Raw genomic sequence first — 21,873 nt, 5'->3', positions numbered from 1 at the left:
TGCTTTATCTAAGCATAGGAGAAGCCTATACGTAGGCTTCTTCAAAAAAACAGATCAAAGCTCCAGAAAAAATACAACTAAGCAACAAAGAGGTAGCCAACCTATCAGATGCACAGTTCAAAACACTGGTAATCAGGATTCTCACAGAATTGGTTAAATTTGGTCACAAATTAAATGAAAAAAAATGAAGGCTACATTATGTGAAATAAAGGAAAATGTACAGGGAACCAATAGTGATGGGAAGGAAACTGGGATTCAAATCAACAGGGTGGACCAGAAGGAAGAAAGAAACGTCCTATCAGAAAAGAATGAAGAAACAAGAATTTTAAAAAATGAGGAGAGGCTTAGGAACCTCCAGGACATCTTTAAACATTCTAACATCCGAATTATAGGAGCACTATAAGGAGAAGAGGAAGAGCAATAAGTGGAAAAGTTATTTGAACAAATAATAAAGAAGAACTTCCCCAGTCTGGTAAAGGAAATAGACTTCTAGGAATTCCACAAAGCTCAGAGAGTCCCAAAGAAGTTGGACCCAAGGAAGAACACACCAAGGCACATCATAATTACATTAGCCAAGATTAAAGATAAGGAGAGAATCATAGAAGCAGCAAGAGATAAGGAGACAGTCACCTACAAAGGAGTGCCCATCAGACTGTCAGCTGATTTCTCAAAAGAGACCTTATAGGCAATAAGGGGCTGGAAAGAAATATTCCAAGTCATGAAAGGTAAGGACCTACATCTAAGATTGCTCTATCCAGCAAAGCTTTCATTTAGAATGGACGGGCAAATAAAGTACTTCTCAGATAAGGTCAAGTTAAAGGAGTTCATCATCACTAAGCCCTTATTATATGAAATGTTCAAGGGACTTATCCAAGAAAAAGAAGGTCAAAATATGAACAGTAAAAAGACAACAATCTCATAGCTATTAACTGAACCTAAAACAAACAAATAAACAAACAAAGCAAACAACTAGAACAGGAACAGAATCAGAGAAATGGAGATCACATGGAGGGTTATCAGTGGGGGAGTGGCGGGGGAGAGAGGGGGAAAAGGTACAGAGAATAAGTAGCATAGATGGTGGCTAGAAAATAGACAGGGAGAGGGTAAGAATAGTATGGGAAATGTAGAAGCCAAAGAACTTATATGTATGACACATGGACATGAAGTAAACAGGGGGAATGTGGATGGGAGGGGGTGTGCAGGGTGGGTGGAGAGGAGTGAAGAGGGGAAAATGGGACAACTGTAATAGCATAATCAATACAAATATTTAAAAAAAACAAAAAAAATAAAGTGAAGAAACAACAAAAAAACTGGTCTGGCTGGAAGTCTAAGATTAGGATACTCACTACACTGGTAAAGTTTTTAGTGGGGGTTCTGTTTCTGTGTTTGGTAGTCTTGGACTCAAATGACCAGGGCAATGATTTTTGTTTTTGCTTTGCAGAAGATAAAGAATGGGATTTGGATGCAGTGTAAGGAAATTGGATATGAGCATTTGTCTGGCTCACCAAACAGAAACAGGTGTTCAGGAAAGGCTAATGGAATGCCAAAAAAAAAAATGCAAAAACTGTACTGTGTAACAGCTTTAAATATTTCAAGAAAACCGTGTTATGCTGTTCAGGTGAATTCATAATTAGGTATGTGGTATGGGAAACTTTACAGAGAACAAGGGATGCTAGAAGAAACATACGGCATATGTTTTACAAGAAGGTTCACTGACAAAGATTACCATTTCTTTATTGAGGCTGTAAGACAAAAATTCTCAGTTGATTTCAGTGAATTCTTGGGGTTAAACAGCTTTGGTGAGTTTTAGCCACAATGGTGGCCCCTGCCCCAACCCCCACCACACACACGGGAGCTAACAACAGTAGGCTCCCAAGAGGTTTCTGATCTGCAGTGGGGAGAGGTGACTCTTCATCATACTATTCCCAGCAACATGAAGGCTGGCATGGGAGGAAGTGAGAGGGGCCTTTCCACAGTCACTTCTATTACAGCCTGTGAGGTAATGGATACGAATGTGTACAAATATGTCAAGCATTCTGCACTCTGGTTACTTTTTTGTTTTATTGTTCTTAAGTAGATAATTGCAGGTCAATTTGTGAGTCATACAAGAAAAGCATTTTATGACTTGAGTCACATTTTAAAAATTTAATTCAAGTCATATAAAAGGATGCCATTTTTGTCACTCACCATATTCACAATTTGTTTGATGAATTCTGGCCATTTAAAAAAATCAAATCTCAATCAAATGAAAAATGATTCATCACTTCTGAGGATATCAGAAAAATTTCTCAGATGCTGAAGGGCATATCTCTCGGAGGAACTCCAAGGGTCTTCTGGGGAAGTAGCACCACATGGAAATAAGCACGGCGTGTCAGGTTGTCCCTGCTTGGAAGCAGATGAAGTATTTTGAGTATATGAGTTTTCATGGTTGTGCTTAAAGAGACACTCCTACTTATTATGGGTTCCCTTTATCGTGCTGTGCGACATTTGAAGACTCAGGCGTGTCAGAATCATCACTATGAAGGCCAGGTCTCATCTTTACAATGTAGATTAAAACAAGAGAGAGAGATTGGACTGAATAGAGACTGTCTCAGACATCACTGAGAAGCTGATTTTTTTCCTGTTTTAATGTGTCCTAAGGCAAATAGTGAAATATAGCTCCTTTTAATTGAGTTCCCAGCTAACTGAATCTGAATCAGTTTAGCCAATAACATTGTAGTTATTATTATTTTTCAGTCAATGGGAAGACATCTCTTGCCAATTTGCTTCTCTTACTGGGATTTTTTCACCCCACCCCTTACTCTGAAGATGAAGAGGACTGTAATAACTCAGCAGAGGATGTTTGAAATGGGAATATAAAGCCTTAGGTTCTACCTTCAGAGGCGTTATTTCTTAGGTCCAGTGTTGCTGGTGGATCGGAAGCCGTTGACATCACCTGAGAGCTTGTTAGAAATGTGGAGACTCAGGTCCAACTCCTGTCCTTAATTATAATTTGCATCTTAACAAGGTCCCCAGATGATTTAGAGTTACATCTACATTGGAGTCTGAGAAGCACTCATCTGTAAATTTGACAATAATTTATAAAGTATTTAGAAAAACAATTGTGAGGTCAAAATGGGTATGTCTAAGAATTTAAAGAGTTTGTTTTGAATATATAATCAGAGGCAGCCAAACTTTTTCATGTGAGGGAGGAGGGGGCAAAATAAAAAGTGCTAGCAGTGTGTGCAAAGCAAGTACACATAAAAACATAGTCCAAATGCCATGTGGGCTGAGTGTGAAGAGATTTGACTTTGCTAATGATTTTCCTTCTCTTCGAGCGTTCAAAAGAGAATAGAAGTAAGCTAAAATTAGCAAGCATTCATTGTGCTAACTAAATATAAAAAATGATGCTAGATAGTAGAGAATGCATGGAAAGCTAGGACAATTTACTCATTTTTAAGGGCTTTGATTGGCACTTTGATATTACTTATTGAATTGAAATGTTGAATGGAGGATAGGTAGTTGAACAACAACTTCTCATATGAAGTAGAATAGAAGTAACTCTTAAATAGATCTGAGCGATACTTTGTGGGACTAGGAGGAAAGAAGCAGCATCGCCCATCTCCCCCCATAACCCCCCACACGAGCATTTTTTCCTTTTTAATGGTAGCTGTGTGGGTGTTCCTACTCTCACACATGTCCTACTCAACTGAACTGAGTGTTAGTAAGAATAATTCTGTGCTGATGGCATTTCATACTTAGATCTGTGACTCCAAATATTCTTTCTAGGAAGACAGTGCTGAGACTGGGCACTGAAGGAAAAGTAGGGTTTCTATGTGTCCCAAGGGCATCTGGGCATGGGGGAGAGGGTGCACAAGAGACGGTGAGGGCCAGAGCCCTGGTAGTGGGAATTGACAGAAAGTGGTGATTTTGTGGTGGTGGAGATGTGAGAGGGCATCAAACGGAGATGCTTGGAAAGCAATGAACAGATATATGTCAGGCGTTCTAAAATAATGTGGATTAGGTCTCACCTGTAAGTGAATGCCTGTCTTGTATCTGCTCATTGCTTTCCAAGCATCTCAAACAAGCAAGCAAAATATAACCAGAAACATTGAAATTAAGAACAAGCTGACAGTAACCAGAGAGGAGGTAGGAAGGTAAAATGGGGGGAAAAGAGGGAAGGGTTGTCAAGAAACATGTAAGAAGGACACACAGCCAGAGCCAAAGGCAGACAGGACTGAGGGTGGGAGGCGGGGATGGCTGTGGTGGGTAAGTGTTGGGAGGAACATGGAGACAACTGTACTTGAACCATAAAAAAGAAAAAGAAAAGAATATTGCTGGCTAACCAGAAGTAAACTTTAATATTGGTCAGAGAATTGTCTTCAAATTGAAGGAATGTTTGACTTAATTAAGATTACCTTCTTCCTCTCTAGAAGTTGCTTAGGCAGGGATAATAAGTAGACAAAGGAGTTGAATAGACTGAGCACTTCATCAGATTTGGGCTTGTAAGTTAATGAATATTTTCAAATTTAATAGCAAAATACTGTCCAAGAGCATTTTTCTAAATGTGATCAAGTCACTGCTATTCATTATGTTTTGAAATATAACTTAGTATGCATCCTTAAAACAAGTATGATAAATATGCTTCTATTCCTGGATAATTTATATATCTAATATTTCAAAATTTGGTGACTTGCAAATGTTGCTTAGCAAACAGTATTTACATCCTTAAAAATGATGTAAAGAAATCTTGAAATTTGTCTACTTTTGAGAATTATATTGCTTAGTTTTTAGAAGTTACATTTCTTTCCCCCATTCTGCTTCTTTATTCTTACTAGATTCTTGTTTTTGCTTATCTTTGTGATTGTGGCCATCGCTTCTTTAACATTTTACATAGTTCTATATTCTATGTCAGAAAATTCAAAATGTAACAGTAACTGGTCGCCTAACCTAAAGTTGTTGTTCCTGCTGAATTTCACCCACATAAAGATGCCTTATTTTTTTGGTTGATGATCTTTGATTGTGAGCTCATTCCTCAATCCTCATCTATGAGCGTCCTTCAGCCTTAAGATTTACTTTAGAAAATATTTTCTTTTGCTGCTGCCAGTAGCCAGTGGGGAGCCACTGACACAGAATTACTTCAGCATCCCTCGGGGATCTCCACTCAATGAGAAAGTTCAAGGGCTTGCTTCCTTACTTCTACTTACTGTTTGGTATCAGGTCCGTTATGCTGATAGCAGTTCTGCCATTGGTACCTGCCCTCAGAACAATCCCATCCCTATTGTCTGTTCACACTACTGTTACTTCAATTTCCTAGCTATTCTGATCTCAGCTGTGTGTGTGTGTGTGTGTGTGTATGTGTGTGTGAGAAAGATTTGTCTTGGAGACTTACACCATCTGCTGCAGCATCAGTAATGCTTCAAAGCATGCATCCTGTCCAATCCAGTGCCTCATTAATCTTCAGGGCACTTAGCCATAGTGTCAGAAGCAGATGTCCTCAAAATCACATTTCATATATTTTTAATCCATTTACATCGTAAACCTGAAGATAGATTTATGAAAGCATTCATTTTGGGGGTTATTTGGGCAGGTTTGTAGCAGTGATTGTGCAATGTCTTTTTAAAAAGACAATTAAAAATAACCTACTTATTTTAGAGTAGTTTTAATGCTTATAGAAAGGTTGCAAAAATAGTACAGAGTGTTCCACTGTATCCCACACTGTTTCCCCTATTGCAGGGGCAGCAAACTCATTTTTGCCAGGGGCCACATCAGCCTTGCAGTTGCCTTCAAAGGGCCAAATGTAATTTTAGGACTGTGTAAATGTAAACTCCTTAACTAGGGGCAAGGAGCTTGGCACTGCGGCTGGGTAGAAACAAGGTGCTGGGCCAGATAAAACACGGTGGAGAGCTGGATTTGGCCCCTGGGCCTTGTGTTTGCCACCTGTGCCCTATTGCATCTCATATGTCACTGAAGGCAGTAGGAGAAAAAGCTCCTACTGGCCTGAAAATGAGTAGAGTCTGTAAAACCAAAAAAAAAAAAAAAAAAAAGAAAGAAACTACACACTAACTAGCATTCTACATTTGTAATATAATTAGATTCTTTTGTTGCATTCTTCATTTCATCTGCCCTAGAATTCCCTGGCCTCCTAAATACTTAAAAAAATAGCCGACATTAAGGTTTCCTCTTTGTGCTATAAAGTTCTATAGGTTTTAACAAATACTTCATGTGAGGTGTTCACCACTAAGTATAATTACAGATTATTTTCATCACCCTGTGCTTTTCCTGGTCAATCTTCCTCCCCTGACCCACAACCTCTAGCAATCACTGATTATTGTACTGTCTGTAGTTTTGTTTTTTCAAAACTATTATAAAAATGGAATTGTACAATGAGAAATGTAGCCTTTTAACTTAGCAATACACATTTAAGACTCATTCATATTTTGCATGGCTTGATAGCTCATTCCTTCTTATTACTCAATAGTAGTCAGTGTTATAGATTTACTATTTTGTTTATCCACTCAACAACTGAAAGCCCTCTTGGTTATTTCCACTTTGTGCAGCTATGGATAAAGCTGCTATAAGACTTCTCATGCAGACAGAAATGCGATTTTCAGGATTTCCTCTATTTTTATTATTTTTCTTTGGGATACATATTTACATACTCATTTTAATTGTCAGAAGTTTCCATGTACACATGCCTGCACAAGCTATTTATGAGGTGCTACATGACATCTTGATTCTTCCCTTACATTTTCTTCACAGATATTCAAGAATTTTATGAGGTGACATTGCTGAATTCTCAAAAAAGTTGTGAGCAGAAGATAGAAGAAGCCAATCAAGTTGTCCAGAAGTGGGAGAAGACATCTCTTCTTGCTTCATGCTATGATAACCTCCAAAAGTCTACAGAGGTATATCACTGAGGCTTCTGAAAGAACTAAATACCATATTTTGCTGTGTGTAATGTGTATCCACATTCTGTGCACATTATACACAGGATTATTATACCCATATATAATGCATATCCTCATTTTTCCTTCAAAAGTTTGTGCAAAAAGTGCACATTATACACAGTGAAATATGATTAATAGTATGATATATGCCAGTAAAGAATAGTACACATTATCAACAAATGGCAATAGTAATTATAGAAATGTAGTTATAGCTTAAGGTTAGTGTTATTCTGAATAAAAGGGTTTATTGAGACACATGCTGGCCAGAAAATGGCCAGGCCCTGAGGCATGTGGTTTGAGCCAGAAGAGCTGGATGGAGAAGACAAACATGCTCACCGCCATGGGGGTTAATGGAGCTCTTTCATACAGTGAGTTTGGGGAAGAGAGGTAGAAGTCCTTTTGAAAGAATTTATATTGGCTATAAACAAGGGGGTTGGCAGGGAAATGTGAAGTGTGAAAAGTTGTGGGATAAGCAAATAATTCATAAGAAAAATGTGTTTGATTCATCTGGATGGGTTGTGGGCAGTAACTCAGAATGTGCAGATATAAGCAAAATGTGCTGATGTCCAGTGGTTGGCTGATTTTCCTAGGTGGCTATCTGGGTGTTGATTCGACACTGCAACATACATTCAGGAATGTGAGCAGTCTTTTGCTGGTTTTGGCCTATGACTGTTAACTGCTGGACTTCCTTTGTTTCTTGATCCCATATGACCTGCTGTAATTTAATTCAGGACATTTCAGAATTTTTAAAAAGTATTTTTAGGCAATTTCTTCATGCATAGTCCCACACATATATCTTATCTTACATAAATAATGAAATATATACTTTTTATTTTCAAGATAGTTCTATTGTTTTTAACTCTTCTTCCATTTTTGCATATCTCCTCTTTTACTCACCTTTTGCTTATGCTGCATTAGCTCTACCTTCCTCACATTCGAGGTAACTCATCTCAACAACTTAATGTGTTTAATTCTTCTGCACTCATATAATTCATATAATGTGTTTTCATGTATAGACATGAAAATATGTATATGTATATACACGTTTCTCATGTACAGGGGATATATATATATCTACATATTGGAGTATGCATACATATACATGCACACAGAATTGTGAAAGGTAATTGTTTCTCAAAAAATGTTCCTATTATATAAAGATTTCTTCAAGTTGTCTGGTAGACCTTTGATTTTTTCTTCTGATGGAGGTGTAATATTATAGTGTGGGTATATCATAATTTATTTATTCCTCTCTAGATAGGAATTTACTGGATCCAGTTTTCTGCCATTATGATTAATGCTGCAATCTGCTAATTGCATGCACATCCTAATTTACTGACACTTTTATTCTATAGGATAGATTCTCAGGGTGGCATTATTGGCTACAAGGGTATGCATACTTAATTTGAATAAGTGTTGCCAGACCGATTTCACCTCTCACATTTCCACTGACAATGCATGTGGTGCAGTTTGACCTCATATCCATCCCAGCAATAGGTGTTGCTGCTCATATGTCTTGCCAGGAAATTTAATTGGCTTATGAACAGATGCCAGCAATATAAGGATGAATGATTTAAAAAATCCACACAGGGTTCTAGCCATTTATTTTTCAATGTTTTCAGGGGAAATAGGGGAGGGATTTAGACGAACAAATATAAAGGATACATGGACAACAACTAAGAAGGGTGGAAATGGGAGGGAGCGGGGAGCATGGGGGGGCAGGATTGGATGGGAGTAATAGACAGAAAACTGCACTTGAAAAATAATTCAATAAATTTAAAAAAAAGAAAAAAAAAGAATCAGCCTAGGCGAAAGAGAGTTAATGTAATGTGGGTTTTCCTACATGTGATGTTAACGTTTAAAAAAACTCTGTATTATGCATCTTAAAATCTCTTGTTTAGGAGAACCTTAGCCTATGGTGATTTGAACATTGGCTGGTTATGTCCAAAACATCAGAACATGAATGTACACTAACGCCAATTATATTCTGCTGAAGATAGTCTGCTTGCTCTTCCTTAGTGGGCTATATGAGGCAAAGAGTCAGGTCTAGCTGGTCTTTGTTGAAGATGATAGTGGGCCCAGGAGAAAAGTATCTTTTATTTGGGTCTTAGTATACTGAGCCAGGATGATGGAGGATCTTGTCCTGCAGGGGTTGGCTTTCCACTGTCAAAGTTTGAAAACTGAGTCCAAATTAAGTTGTTGCTAAAATGGTCTATGTGAAGAACAGTATTGAGAAATGGAGCCAAAATGAAGTTCATAATTAGAAAAGCTTAGAATAAGGAACAACAGCCTGGGTAGATTCAAACGATGTAGTGCAAATGCTTGTAAGTTTTTTTAATTCTCACCTTGCATCCCTTCTTTTGAACAAACTAAGTTTATTTAAAGCAGCTCGGAAGGCCATGTAAGCTCTTTAAGAGCAGCAATCATAAATCTTCCTTATCTCTGATTCCTCTGTACCCACCAAAGTGTTCATCACATAGTAGGTTCAAGAAATATATGTTGAAAGAGAAAGAAGTCCCTGTAAGCATCCTTGGGTTTCCAGCTTCATTCTGGCCTCTGGGCTCCTTGCCTATCCCCTTCTGTCTCTGTTTTTCTAGTCTCTTGGCTGTGTCTCCCCAGGATGCCAACTTAAATGTAAAAGAAACTGGTGTGCCTCAGATGGTCAAAGCTGGCAAAGGATGTATGGATTTATCCTCTGAAGCAATAACAAATGATATTCTTATGTGACTGGTACATTAGCTCTAGAAACAGAAGTTTCTAAAGCTAATGTTTTGACACTTAAGTGTCAAAAACACTTAAGGCAATGGATGCACCACTGAGATGTTAGTTTCTAATGGGTTATATTATGCTAATACATTTATTTAAAAAATTTTATTAAGACATTCATAGCTTTTAAAAAATCTTTGATAATGCTGGAAAACACAAAAGGAAGTATCTATTACAACTGTACTTTATTTGTATGAGGCAAAAGTTAAGATTAATGGTTGAAATAATGACTTTATGGGTTCAGGTTTTGACGTGGAGTTCTCTATTTTTGTTGTTCTTGTTAGAAGAGTCAGTTCAATTTCTTGAAGTGTATTGTCAATGTAAAGACAAATCATGGTAGCATAAGAATGAAAAGTTCAGGGCAAATAACCATTGGATTTGGTATTTTCAGGACATGTAGGTATCAAATGGCTTCTGGCTGCAAGATTTCAGTGATATTTTAATGCCAAGGAAGTGTCTGTCACCCCCAGTAGAAGGCCGCACAAGAAAAGGCACCCTGATACACTGAGTGTCTAGATGCCTGGCACAGGGGCTTCCAAAGAACTATCACACTGTGTAGAAATTTTAACTTTATCTTTTTGTAAATCAATAAGATCTTAGTATTAAAGTTTGAAGCTTTCAAGAGGCAAAAGCATAATTTTTGTCACTTTTCAGTTTTCTCGAAGCATTTTTCTCTACTCTTAATCATTTCCTCTTTTTTCCCTAAACCATTGTTTTGTTTCTCAGAAGGAATTTCCCCGATTACCTATATCCTACACAGCATCTCACTGCAAACAGATACATTGTGTAATATGGTCCATCACTGTGTTGAGGACAGTGCCTCAGTGGCTATTAATGGGTTGAATGAGGTTGGTGGGGGGGACATACAGAGAAGCATCGTGGTTGTCAATGAGCTTCCACTATGCTTCCACTATTGGGGCATTTCCTTTCTAATCTCCAGGAGTCATTGCTCTTACGTTGGGATCTGCAGCTGAGGTGCATGCATTTCTGCCTGGTCTCTAGCTGCAAGGTCTGCTCCACCATCTGTTCTTCCTCCCGTTCCAACCACAAAGCTTCCTAAAAAGTGTTCTTCGGTATGTCTCCTGTCCAGACGGGTAAAAGCTAGTAGCGAAATGAGCATTTGGCTCCTTTATACTCTTTTTGGGATACAGTGGGATTTTGTGAGACTGCTCAGGATCTTCTATCTCAGTATTTCTTTATGATTATTTCTACTTTATTCCTTTGTGCTCTATTGGTGTTAGGGAACTTCTTTAAAGGGTTAGGGTTGGGAGAAGGATTGCAAATTGAAGTGACTCTCATAAAAATTTCCTTTTTGTCTACACATTGTTCTTATTATTTAATGTGAGATTTTCGTCAGAGAGTGATGGAGTGTATCATGTAATTGGGGAGAAACATGTTCCATTTAACTTGCATATTCTTGTAAATCTTTCCATTCTTATACCAGAACTATAGCTTTTAAATTTAAAACCAAAAATAGGTATCTGTGTTTTCTGTTCTTATATTCCTTGGAAGTTCTAGAGGTCTCTAGTGCAGCAACTCAGATGTAGAATGATTAGGGTAAAAAGGGTCTCCAAGAAAAACCCATTGTTAATAACTCACTCTATCCTTTGGCAACAGATACAGAAAGTTTTGCTACTTTAATGTAGCAGATATCCTAAACCTGAATTTTAATTTCTGGCTTGCTACAGGAAAATTTGCTTTGAGATAAAGTGGATAGTAGATAGAAATCCCTAAAGCAGATTCTAAGAAAACAGGAAAAAATAAAGTAAAGCACAAGTCTCAAAAATCTACCCCCTGCCATTTTATTGAGATCCAATTGACATACAGCACTGTGTAAGTTGAAGGTACACAGCGTGATGACTCCACTTAGATATGTTGTGAAATGATTATCACCACAGTCACATCCATCATTTCATATAGCTACAAAAAGTACGAAAGGAAGAAACATTTTTCCCTTGTGCTAAAAACTTTTGGGATTTACTCTCTTAATAACTTCCATACATACCATAAAGCAGTGCTAACTATACTCACCATGTACATCACATATCCAGTATTTATTTATCTTATAACTAGAAGTTTGTACCTTGTAAAAAGTTCCATGTGAAAAGTTTGTTTCTAAAAGATATATTGAAAAATGATGCACACCTTCCTGTTCAATCCAACTCAGTAGTTCTTTAATTTTTTTTTTTTTACTGTGTGGTAGTATTTCTATATACTTTGTTTTTGCTGTAAAATAAGCCAGGAATGATGAAAAATGAGATTGGATTTTTATAGCATATACTATGATGCTACATCATATTTAATATAATTTCAAGTGATTGGATTTCTATTGCCCTATTTTCAAACAGTGTATATGCAATCTAGAAACCTTCACAGAGGTAACGTCTTGAACATTTTTGGTAGAACATAAAATATAGCACATCACTCCTTTGTCAAAACCTCCCAGTGTCTTCCCACTCAGAGTAAAAGCCAAGCTGCTTACCATGGCTTATAGAGCCCTACCTGGTGTGACCCCAGTTATCTCTGATCCAATTCCTCCCACTCCTCACTCACTCCTGTCCAGCTTCCCTAGCCTCCTTACTGCTCCTCAAACACACAGAGTCCAAATCTTTGCACTTGCTTTGTCTTTAGCCTGAAATGTTATTCCTCCAGATATCTGCATGGTGTGGGGGAGTCACCTCTTTCAAGTCTTTATTGTCACCTTTCAGTGATTCTGATAGCATTCTATTTCAAATACCTTCTCACCTGCTCAGCACTCCCTGTTGCCATTCCTTCCTTTGGGTTTCATAGCACTTACCATTCTCCATCAGAGAGACATTATGACCTAGTTGTTAAGAGCAAGCACTTTATGGTCAGACAGTTTGAGTTTGAATCCAGGTTCCACAACTAATTGGCAGTGTGACTTTGAGGAGATTACTTAGCTCCTCTATATCTCAGTTCCTTCCTGTAAACTGGGATTTTCACAAGAATTAAATGCTAGTTTTCCCTCTCAGTAAAATCTAAGCTTCATGAAGGCAAAGATATTTCTCATCTGTTTATTGCCTTTTATCCAGCACATAGAATTGTACCCCCCATCTATCAATAATTTGTTGAAAAGTTTAGTTATGTTATTTTGGCTTAGAGCAATTTTTCCCAAGCACAAATATACTAAAGTTCACTCTCTATTTTTAGCAAGGGCCATCTGAATCTTCCTATGACAGCTAGCTGTATTCTTAGAATAAATACATAGTTCAAGTGACAGTTGATGGAATGACTCACTCATCCATTAATTCTTTTACTTAAATATTAATTGTCTAGAAATAAACCCATGTCTCTATGGTCAATTAGTATTCAACAAAGGGGCAGAAGTATAAAATGGAGTAAAAATAGCCCCTTCAACAAATGGTGTTGAGAAATCTGGACAGCTACATGCACAAAAAAAAAAAGAAAGAAAAGAAGAAACTCGACCACCAACTTATACCATACACAAAAATAAACTCAAGATGGATAAAAGATTTAAATATAAGTCATGACACAATAAAACTCCTAGAGGAGAACATAGGCAGGAAAATTTCAGGTATTCCATGCAGCAATATTTTCACTGATATGTCTGTCCCCTAGAGCAAGGAATATAAAAGAAAGAATAAACAAATGGTACTATATCAAATCAAAAACCTGCACAGCTAAAGAAAACATCAGCACAGTGAAAAGGGAACCAACTATATGGGAAAATATATTTGCTAGTGATGCTTCAGACAAGGCTTTGATCTCCAAAATATACAAAGACCTCACACAACTCTATTCCAGGAAGACAAACAATGCAATTAAAAAATGGGCAAAGGACCTGAGTAGACAATTCTCCAAGGAGCACATACAGGGGGTACAGAGACATATGAAAGGATGATGAGCATCACTAGTCATCAGAAAAATGCAAATTAAAACTGCAATGAGATACCACTTCACACCAGTCAGAATGGCCATAAGCAAATCAACAAACAATAAGTGCTGGCAGTGTTGTGGAGAAAAAGGAACCCTGGTGCACTGTTGGTGGGAATGCAGACTGGTGTAGCCACTGTGGAAAACAGTATGGAATTTCCTCAAAAAACTGAAGATGGAACTCCCTTATGACCCAGCAATTCCACTGCTGGGATTATACCCTAAGAAACCTGAAACACCAATTTAAAAGAACCTATGTACCTCAATGTTCATAGCAATGTTATTTAAAATAGTCAAGTGCTGGAAACAGCCTAAGCACTCATCAGTAAATGAGTGGATTAAAAATCTGTGGTACATCTACACAATGAAATATTATGCAGCAGAAAGAAAGAAGAAACTGCTAGCCTTTGCAACAGCATGGATGAAACTGGAGAGCATTATGCTAAGTGAAATAAACCAGGTGATGAAAGACAAATACCATATGATGTCACCTATAAGTGGAACTTAATCAACAAAACAAACAAGCAAGCAAAGTATAACCAGAGACATTGAAATAAAGAACAAACTAACAGTGATCAGAAGGGTGGGATGAGGGAGATAATAGGGGAAAGAAGGGGAAGGGTCAATTCAAGGAACACGTATAAAGGACCCATGGGACAAAGACAATGGTAGGGGATGACTGAATACGGGAGGTGGAACAGGGGAGAGTAATAGGGGGAAATGGAGACAACTGTAATTGAACAATAATAAAAAAATTAAAAAATGTTAATTGTCTAAGTTGCTGTGTTAGACTCTGCTAAATATGTTCACTAGGAAACAAGTTTAAAAATATATATTTTGCATTGACCCTGACCTCAAGGAACTTGCTCTCTAGTTGAGAGTCTGGACTTTTAAGGGCGAGATATCACCTCACACCTGTCAGATTGACTATCATCAATAAGTCAGCAAACAACAAATACTGATGAGGCTGTGAAGAAAAGGGAACCCTAGTGCACTATTGGTGGGAATGCAGACTGGTACAGCCACTGTGGAAAGCAGTATGGAATTTCCTCAAAAAACTAAAAATAGAATTGCCTTTTGACCCAGTTATCCCACTTCTGGTAATAATATATTGGAAGACACCTGAAACACTAATTTAGAAAGAGTATATGCACCCCTTTGTTCACTGCAACATTATTTACAATCACCAAGATTTGGAGACAGCCCAAAGGGCCATCAGTAGATGAGCGACAAAAAAGCTGTTGTAACATTTACACAATGGAATACTATTTGGCCATAAAAAAGAAGAAAATCTTACCTATGGGACAGCATCGATGGACCTGGAGAGTATTATGCTAGGAGAAACAAGCCAGCCAGAGAAAGACAGACACCATATGATTTCATTTATATGTGGGATCTAATGAACAATGTAAACTAACAAGCAAAACAGAGGGGAAAATAAAAGATGAGTCCATTGGGATGGTGCCTGAAACACTGACTTTGTAGTCAAACAAACCTTGGGTTAGGTATCTTAGTCCTGCCATTCCTAGTGGTATGACCTTGAATAAGTTATTTAATGACTGTAAACTTTAGCTTCCTAATCAATAAAGCAGGAGTAACCATTGCATCTAACTCAAAGGCCTTTGAACTTATTAAATAATATTATCTATATCAGGTGCCTATTATATGCCTGGTATAAGTAGGCACTCAATAATCTTATCTGCTACTATTATTGCCTTAACAAATGCCTTGGACATTGATAGAGTGTATAGAAATAGGCAGAAAGGACGTCCCAGGCAGGGAGAACAGCCCAAGTTAAGTCAGGGAGATGATAAAGCATGGGGTGTATATGGGAGATTACAGCTAGTTCTGTTTGACTGGAGTGCAGGATTCATGAAAGTAGAATGGGGAAGTAGGAAGATCAAAGCTCACTCTTCTCCCTGAAATAAGCACTGGTACCATTTCGACATATTTCCTTCTAGCATTTTTTAATCCAGTGCATATTTATATAAAAATTGATTATTATAGAACACATGTTGAAAATATAGATAATAATAGTAAACATCTACATAGTGCTACTTATGCACCAGACATTCTTCTAAATGTTTACTAATCCCTATTGCTTCACCACTGGCTCATCCTAACAGATCTATTATTTCTTCTAAGACTGATTTCAAAAAAGGAAGTAAGAAACAAGAAAAACACAAGAAAAACTTACTTTGAAATATTCCTAAGATAGTATGTATCTCTCTGTATAAGAATATTCTGATTCAACACTTCATAGCTGGTCATTTGACAATATTTCTCTCATAGCCTTCTTCTAACATGATCTTACTTGGTTCAGTCTAATTCCATTTCCATAATAGAAGTTATTTCTTGGGGTACACATTTCTTTAAGACGTTCTGTTATTAAGAGTGGGGAGGAGAAGCTAGGAAGTTCAGGAGTTATTGATTACAAAGATTTTTAGAAAGAGTTTTATACTGTTCTAATTGGTTCCCCTGAAACTTATTTGGTAGTGTGAACTTACTCTATTACCACTTCGCAAGGAGAGGAAGAAAACCTGCTTTTTATCTCCCCTCCACCTCTACACATCCCCAGGGGAAGGCTCTTAAGGAAGAGAAATGTGACCAGCAAACAATAAGTAATTATTAAAATTGAACAAAGTATATAATATATTAATATGTGATGACTGCTATGGGAAAAGTAAATCTGGTTGAAAGGTTATAGGGATAGCAATTTTAATTGAGTGGTCAGTATTGGCCTCAATGACAAGGTGAAATTCAAATACAAGTGTAAAGGATATAAGGAAAGTATCCATTAGGTTATATGGGGCAAGACCAAATTGGCATGTCAGACAGAGGGATTAGTCAGTATGGAGGTCCTATAGTGGGAGCATGTATTTGTATATAAGTAAATATTTAATGTACACTGAAGTAGATGGCTAGGACAGTGGGGTTATTGTTTTGTATCCTATGACGTCCCTGCAGCTTCCCAATGATTGATTTCTCCCTTGAAACAAAATGAGATGGGTCCCAAAAGTAAAGCTTTGACATCATTTTAATAATATGTATTTTAAAAGACCTGAAGGTCAAGGTTTTGGCCTTTTCTTGTATTGAAAAAGTATGACATTTACCTGTTCACCTCTAACCTAGGAATATTTTTTAAATACAAGCTTTAATACCTAGTTTTTGAAATTTTATGGCAGTTGCCTAGAGGAAGAGATCTCTCTTTTCACTTCTTCAGCCTATAATGTGATAAAATTTTTACTGCTTAACTTAAAAAGGATTTATTTGTTGCCTCTATCGCGTTTTAATCTATAATGTGTTACTGATACCCCAGAGGGTCAGCGGCGGTCATAATAGAGCTGTTTTGTGTTGAGTTTTGAAATGATGAAAATGACTCACTCAGCATTTATTGTAAGAACATAAAAAAGTTCCTTGTTTTAAAACATTTTAACATAACCATATAATCCAACATTTGTTTTCTTTGTTTTCATTTCCTTAGGTGTTTTTTTAATAGTCTGTAAGGGATTTGTCTCTTTCTATACTGTGTCATGCTGAGGTACATATCACTCTCCTGCCTGCCAACATTCTATTAGCAAATTTGTAGCCCCAGTTATATGTTTTCTGCTTAACTATTTTCTATTCTTTTGTGAAAGAAGTAGACATGATATCTTCCCCACTTTTGCTTTAAGAATTTATATATTTTAGTTTATTTTTTCCAAAGAGCTTGAGTTGCTGAGCTAAAACCTGCCATTCTAACTTGGTAACAGGAAAAAAGCATTTTTACATTACTGAACAATTAATTATTGAAACATGTTGCAGTAACAGCACTGGGCTAGGAAAGAGGAAGTTTGGCACAACAGGAAAACTCGAGAATCATCTGAGAGGTCTGCATTTGAATTTTGGTTTTCCATTTGCTAGTTGTGTAGCCATGGTCAAATTACTTAACTTCTCTGAACTTCAAGTCCTTTATTAGTAAAATGTGAAGATAATAATAATATTTAGCCTATAAGATTGCAGTGGAAAATGATTGATATGCAAGACATATAAAGTGCTTATAGCACAGTTCCCGAACCTAGTAAATAATCCATTAATAGCAGCTACATTGATAATGATCTTGTGGGAAGTTCTGTCACATCTCAGAATCTTGCTTTTCTCATCAATAAATGGAGGAAAATATTCCATGTGAGGAGGAATCAAATGAAAGAGTATATGTAAGTGAGCTTTGAAACCTGAGTTCTATAAAACTGCATTATATTAAAATGTATGGTAGAAGTAGGATTTTATTTTTCTATTTTATGTCCTCATTCCTCCTTGGGAATTTAGATCAAGTAACAGATGAGGAAGAATTTTGTAAAGCAAAAGCATTATGTGAATATAAGATAATCTTATTATCATCACTATACATGCACAAATATCTTCTCATGTGCCCACAGGTATTGGCATTCTTTGCATGGATGTTTTGGTAGGGTGGAAGAAGGGTGGGGGTGGGGTCTTAGCCCCTGTTAGAGTGTACATGCCTGCTGTAGGGCAATGCCATGCTGATGTCAGTAGGCTTTTGAATGAGCTGCATACTGACATTTAAATCAGAGAAGTAGGTTTTTTCTCTTTTGTTTTTGTTAATTTACTTTTTCTTTTGAGAGTGTGGGTGGAAAAGTAATTACCTGGCCTGGGTAATGGTGGGAAGAACCTAAATGATAATAAATGGGAGATGGGAGAGATGTGGACCAGAGAGAAAAGGCACAATTGGGGAAAAGGAACCTAAAAAAAGAAGTGAATGGTTTCAGACATAAGCTTTAACTAGTAGTTCATTTTATTTTTATTTTATTTTTTAAAATTATACCAGCCTGGCAAGAGGCATGGAAATCAGCCCTTAAAAGGAATGATAGATTGTCTCCCTTCTCTTTCCCTTTACTTTCTTCCCACTCCTCCTTCTCCTTCCTACCTTCCTTCCCTTTATCACTTACAGAATATCCACTATATGTATTCATCGTTGTGCAGTGTCTTTAAGCATCCACCTTCCTTTGCACGTATTGGTTGGTACGTAAAAGTGAATCTCAGAAACATATTTTTCTTTCACAGCTTCAGCTCTGCGCAGCTCTCTTTGACCTATTCCTTTTACTTGTTTTCTTCTTTCTTGAGATCCTTTAGTTCCTTACCTGGATACTGGTTATTTTCTTCTTGGAGTTGATACCTTACTTTGTATCAGTTACAAAGATGAGGAAGATCAAGGTTCTTTATTTGATCTTATTCTTGAGTAGGGGTAATGGCGTCTCCTATGTATAGCCCATTATGTAATTTTTAAAATATTGCTTATCTTAGTCAATTCTCCTAATGGCTTAGTGAGCCATGTATTGTTGATGTCAGTATCCGTATTAGAATGAGGAAGCTGATAAGCAACTTGTCCAGGATCATACTGTGAGAAAGTGATGGAGTCAGGAATCTGATTTCAAGGCAATAATTTTCCCATTACACAAGAGGAGAAAAGGTCTAATTTTCACTAGAATATTGGAAATGGCTTAATGGCCAGAAAGCTTTAGCACTGGTTTTTGTGTGATGCTTACAACTTAGGTTGAGGAGACAGGTATGCCAAGTAGAGAAAACTGTGTGAGCAAAATTGGAAACAGTAATAAAATCTATTACCTGTAAATGAAGTTTGGGTTAGGCACTTTTAATACATGGTGGGCAAAAGTAAGTTTACAGTTGTTCATATGGAAAATGATGTAATAGTTAACAATAATATGAGAATAAACTATGTTTCCCACTCACACAACTGTAAATCTACTTTTGCCCCATCCTGTATATGATCTTATAATTTCCATAGCAACCCATCAAGGTATTTTATTGATTGATCACTCACCATGCTTTAAGTAGGATTTGAGATAGTAGGTAGATATTATTATTTCTAATTCGCAGAAGATGAAACTGAGCCTCAGGAGAGGTTGGTAACTTGGTCAGAGTCACACAATAAAATGTAGTGTCTTGGGAATTAATAAATATGTTCCTGGCATCCCATGTCCCTTCCCAGGAAAAGGTGGGAGAGGCTTTCTGAATGGTGAGCAGTCAGGTTTAGCAGAGCCACGAGTGATGAGATTGATTAGGCGGCCCTAGCTGTCTGATTGAGAGCCTTAGTTACAATACACAGAGCGTAGACTCTCTTCTTTAGGCAGCTAAGAGCCATAGAAAGTTTTTGTGCAAGGAAGTGGCATTATCAGCTATGCTGAGGGAGATTAGCTGGCAGTGTCATGCATCACAGATCAGAGAAGGGAGCAACTGGCGGCTGGGAGACCAATTAGGTGGCTGTCACAGTAGGAAATACTCAACTGGCTGCCTGGAGAACTATGCATTACTCTTTTTGAGGACACTGAGTAGTGGATTTTTCTTTACAAATATCATTTCTAATGGGCAGTAACTTAATTTATAGAGAAGAAACTTATGGTAACTTTAGAAACTGCAGTTAAACTAACTTGTAAAAGAAAGGAAAATCCTGATTACAAAATTAATTACCTAAAGAGGCCAGGGACTTAACTTAAGAGCTGGTGGTTACTTTGTTGAAGCTGAGTGCTGGCTCAGCATTTATCTATAAATAATTTATGGTAATACTTTTCCTTGGAGTACTCTAGCTAAATTTTTAATAATATGGTCTAAAATGGTGAAAGTACTTCAATTTTTTACTTAGTGTCATTCAAATGTAATAAAATTGGATCACATTAATACTAGAAATACTGGACCTCGGAGGGTATATTTTTGAGTTGGTACAAGTATATTTAACTGTAAAATTCCAGTGATATCAATCACTTTGAAATTAAGTTTGACCTTTCTCTCCATTCACTGTGCTACTGATACAATTCAGGCTTTTGCCAAGTCTTACTAAAATTTGGCTTCTAATTGATCATTATAATCTAATGTTTTCTCTTTTAACTCAACCTCTACAATCCAACAGTTTAGAAATTACCAGTTAAGCCTTAATTAAGCTTTGTTCTTGTAATTCCTTCTGTCTGGAATATTCTCCCTTTGTTTTCATTTAGCAATTTTTTATTTCATCTTTTAAAGACCTATTTGTCTATCACCAGTCTTACAATGACATCAGGTAGAACGAATCCTTCTCTCCTGTAGAATAGATTCTGCTCTTCTGTGTGTTGTTCAAGGCCTCTTAGAGCATTTCTCGCATTTGTACTAGAACTCTACAAATAGGTGCTCAAGTGCCTCACCTGTTAGATTGTGGGCATCCTGACATCGAGTACTGTGTTCCTTCATGCAGTCATGATGTGGTTCAGAGGGTGTTAGGCAGCAAATAGTCAATACATGTTTACTGAGTGGATGATTAACTGTCATTTCTGTGATGTCAGAGGGAAAAATCCTGTTTTGCTAAATATGTATGTATTATATTAGAAGCCTGATTTACAATCTCCTGGCTGGCCCAGGGAAAAGGTCCCTAGTCCTAGCTAAAATACCCAAGGAGGTTTGTTAGAAGCACAGAAATGAGTCATGGTGCTCCACAGCTCACTCTATCCTTTAAAGTACTCATTATGTGGCAGATTATGGGATAATTATGGACTAAATGATGCCATGTAGTTCCACCTTCTTCCCTGTGCATCCAACTTTACTAGCAGATTGTGTTACTCTCATCATCAGGTGTTACTGGGCCGATAGCAGTCTTGGAGAGAATGGTTAGGTTGTAAGGATTATCTTCTTTCCTGCTGCAAACTTGGCTTACCCCCTGTAATAACTCACTGTCTTTTAAAAATTAATTTTATGCCATTTTTGTAATTATGCAATTTTACAGTCCTATTCCTTATTCAATTGGCAGAGCATCCAGACAAAAAAAGAGAGGAGGTTTCGTATACCCTAAGGTTTGCTCCCATAGAGAAAGGAGCTTACATTGTATGGAGGTCAGTTCAACTCTGAAAATATTATGGTGAAGCAGTGAGATTTGTTCATGAGGTACCACTATCAATAACTTGATTATAAAATGTAACAGTGAAAAATATTTCAAAGTCTCCATACTCCATAAGCTTGGCATAATGCTGCCTGTATAGCGTTGTAGTAGATCTGAGGAAATCCACGTGTCTTTGACCCTGTCCATGGAGGACTTTATATGGACTCCTTAAAAAGACCTGATCTTCTTGTCAAGAAGTATACTCTTCTTGTTTTGAGCCAGCTTAGCAATATTTTCCCTCAGAGAGCTTAGCACTTTTCACGGTGTATTATAGTTCTTTGTGAGCAGGCTATGACTCCCCTACAGTATTATGGAGATAGGAACGGGGTCCTGTCTGTATAA

General features: G+C 37.2%; 1 protein-coding gene and 1 long non-coding RNA gene across 3 annotated transcripts in view; one reads left to right on the top strand and one right to left on the bottom strand.

Moving 5' to 3' along the window:
• DLG2 (discs large MAGUK scaffold protein 2) overlaps positions 1-21,873 on the top strand; it is a 1,965,529-nt gene that overhangs the window by 255,699 nt on the left and 1,687,957 nt on the right. Inside the window, exons 2-3 of one of the 2 annotated variants that reach the window (XM_037042852.1) lie at positions 2,525-2,529; positions 6,742-6,887. Coding sequence is in view for 1 of the 2 variants with exons in the window: in XM_037042840.1 (XP_036898735.1) it covers positions 6,742-6,887 (146 nt within the window). In the remaining variant the exon portion in view is untranslated. The remainder of the gene's footprint in view (positions 1-2,524; positions 2,530-6,741; positions 6,888-21,873) is intronic. The other variant, XM_037042840.1, reaches the window with a different exon arrangement.
• LOC118984731 (uncharacterized) overlaps positions 1-21,873 on the bottom strand; it is a 293,126-nt gene that overhangs the window by 161,915 nt on the left and 109,338 nt on the right. Inside the window, exon 3 of the long non-coding RNA XR_005065979.1 lies at positions 21,710-21,717. This is a non-coding gene — a long non-coding RNA (uncharacterized LOC118984731). The remainder of the gene's footprint in view (positions 1-21,709; positions 21,718-21,873) is intronic.

This window comes from Sturnira hondurensis, unplaced genomic scaffold, assembly GCF_014824575.4.
Source record: "Sturnira hondurensis isolate 20B ecotype Veracruz unplaced genomic scaffold, ASM1482457v3 Scaffold0003801, whole genome shotgun sequence".
NCBI lineage: Eukaryota > Metazoa > Chordata > Mammalia > Chiroptera > Phyllostomidae > Sturnira > Sturnira hondurensis.
The sequence above is the reverse complement of the archived record's forward strand: the minus strand, read 5'-3'. Positions and strand labels throughout refer to the sequence as shown.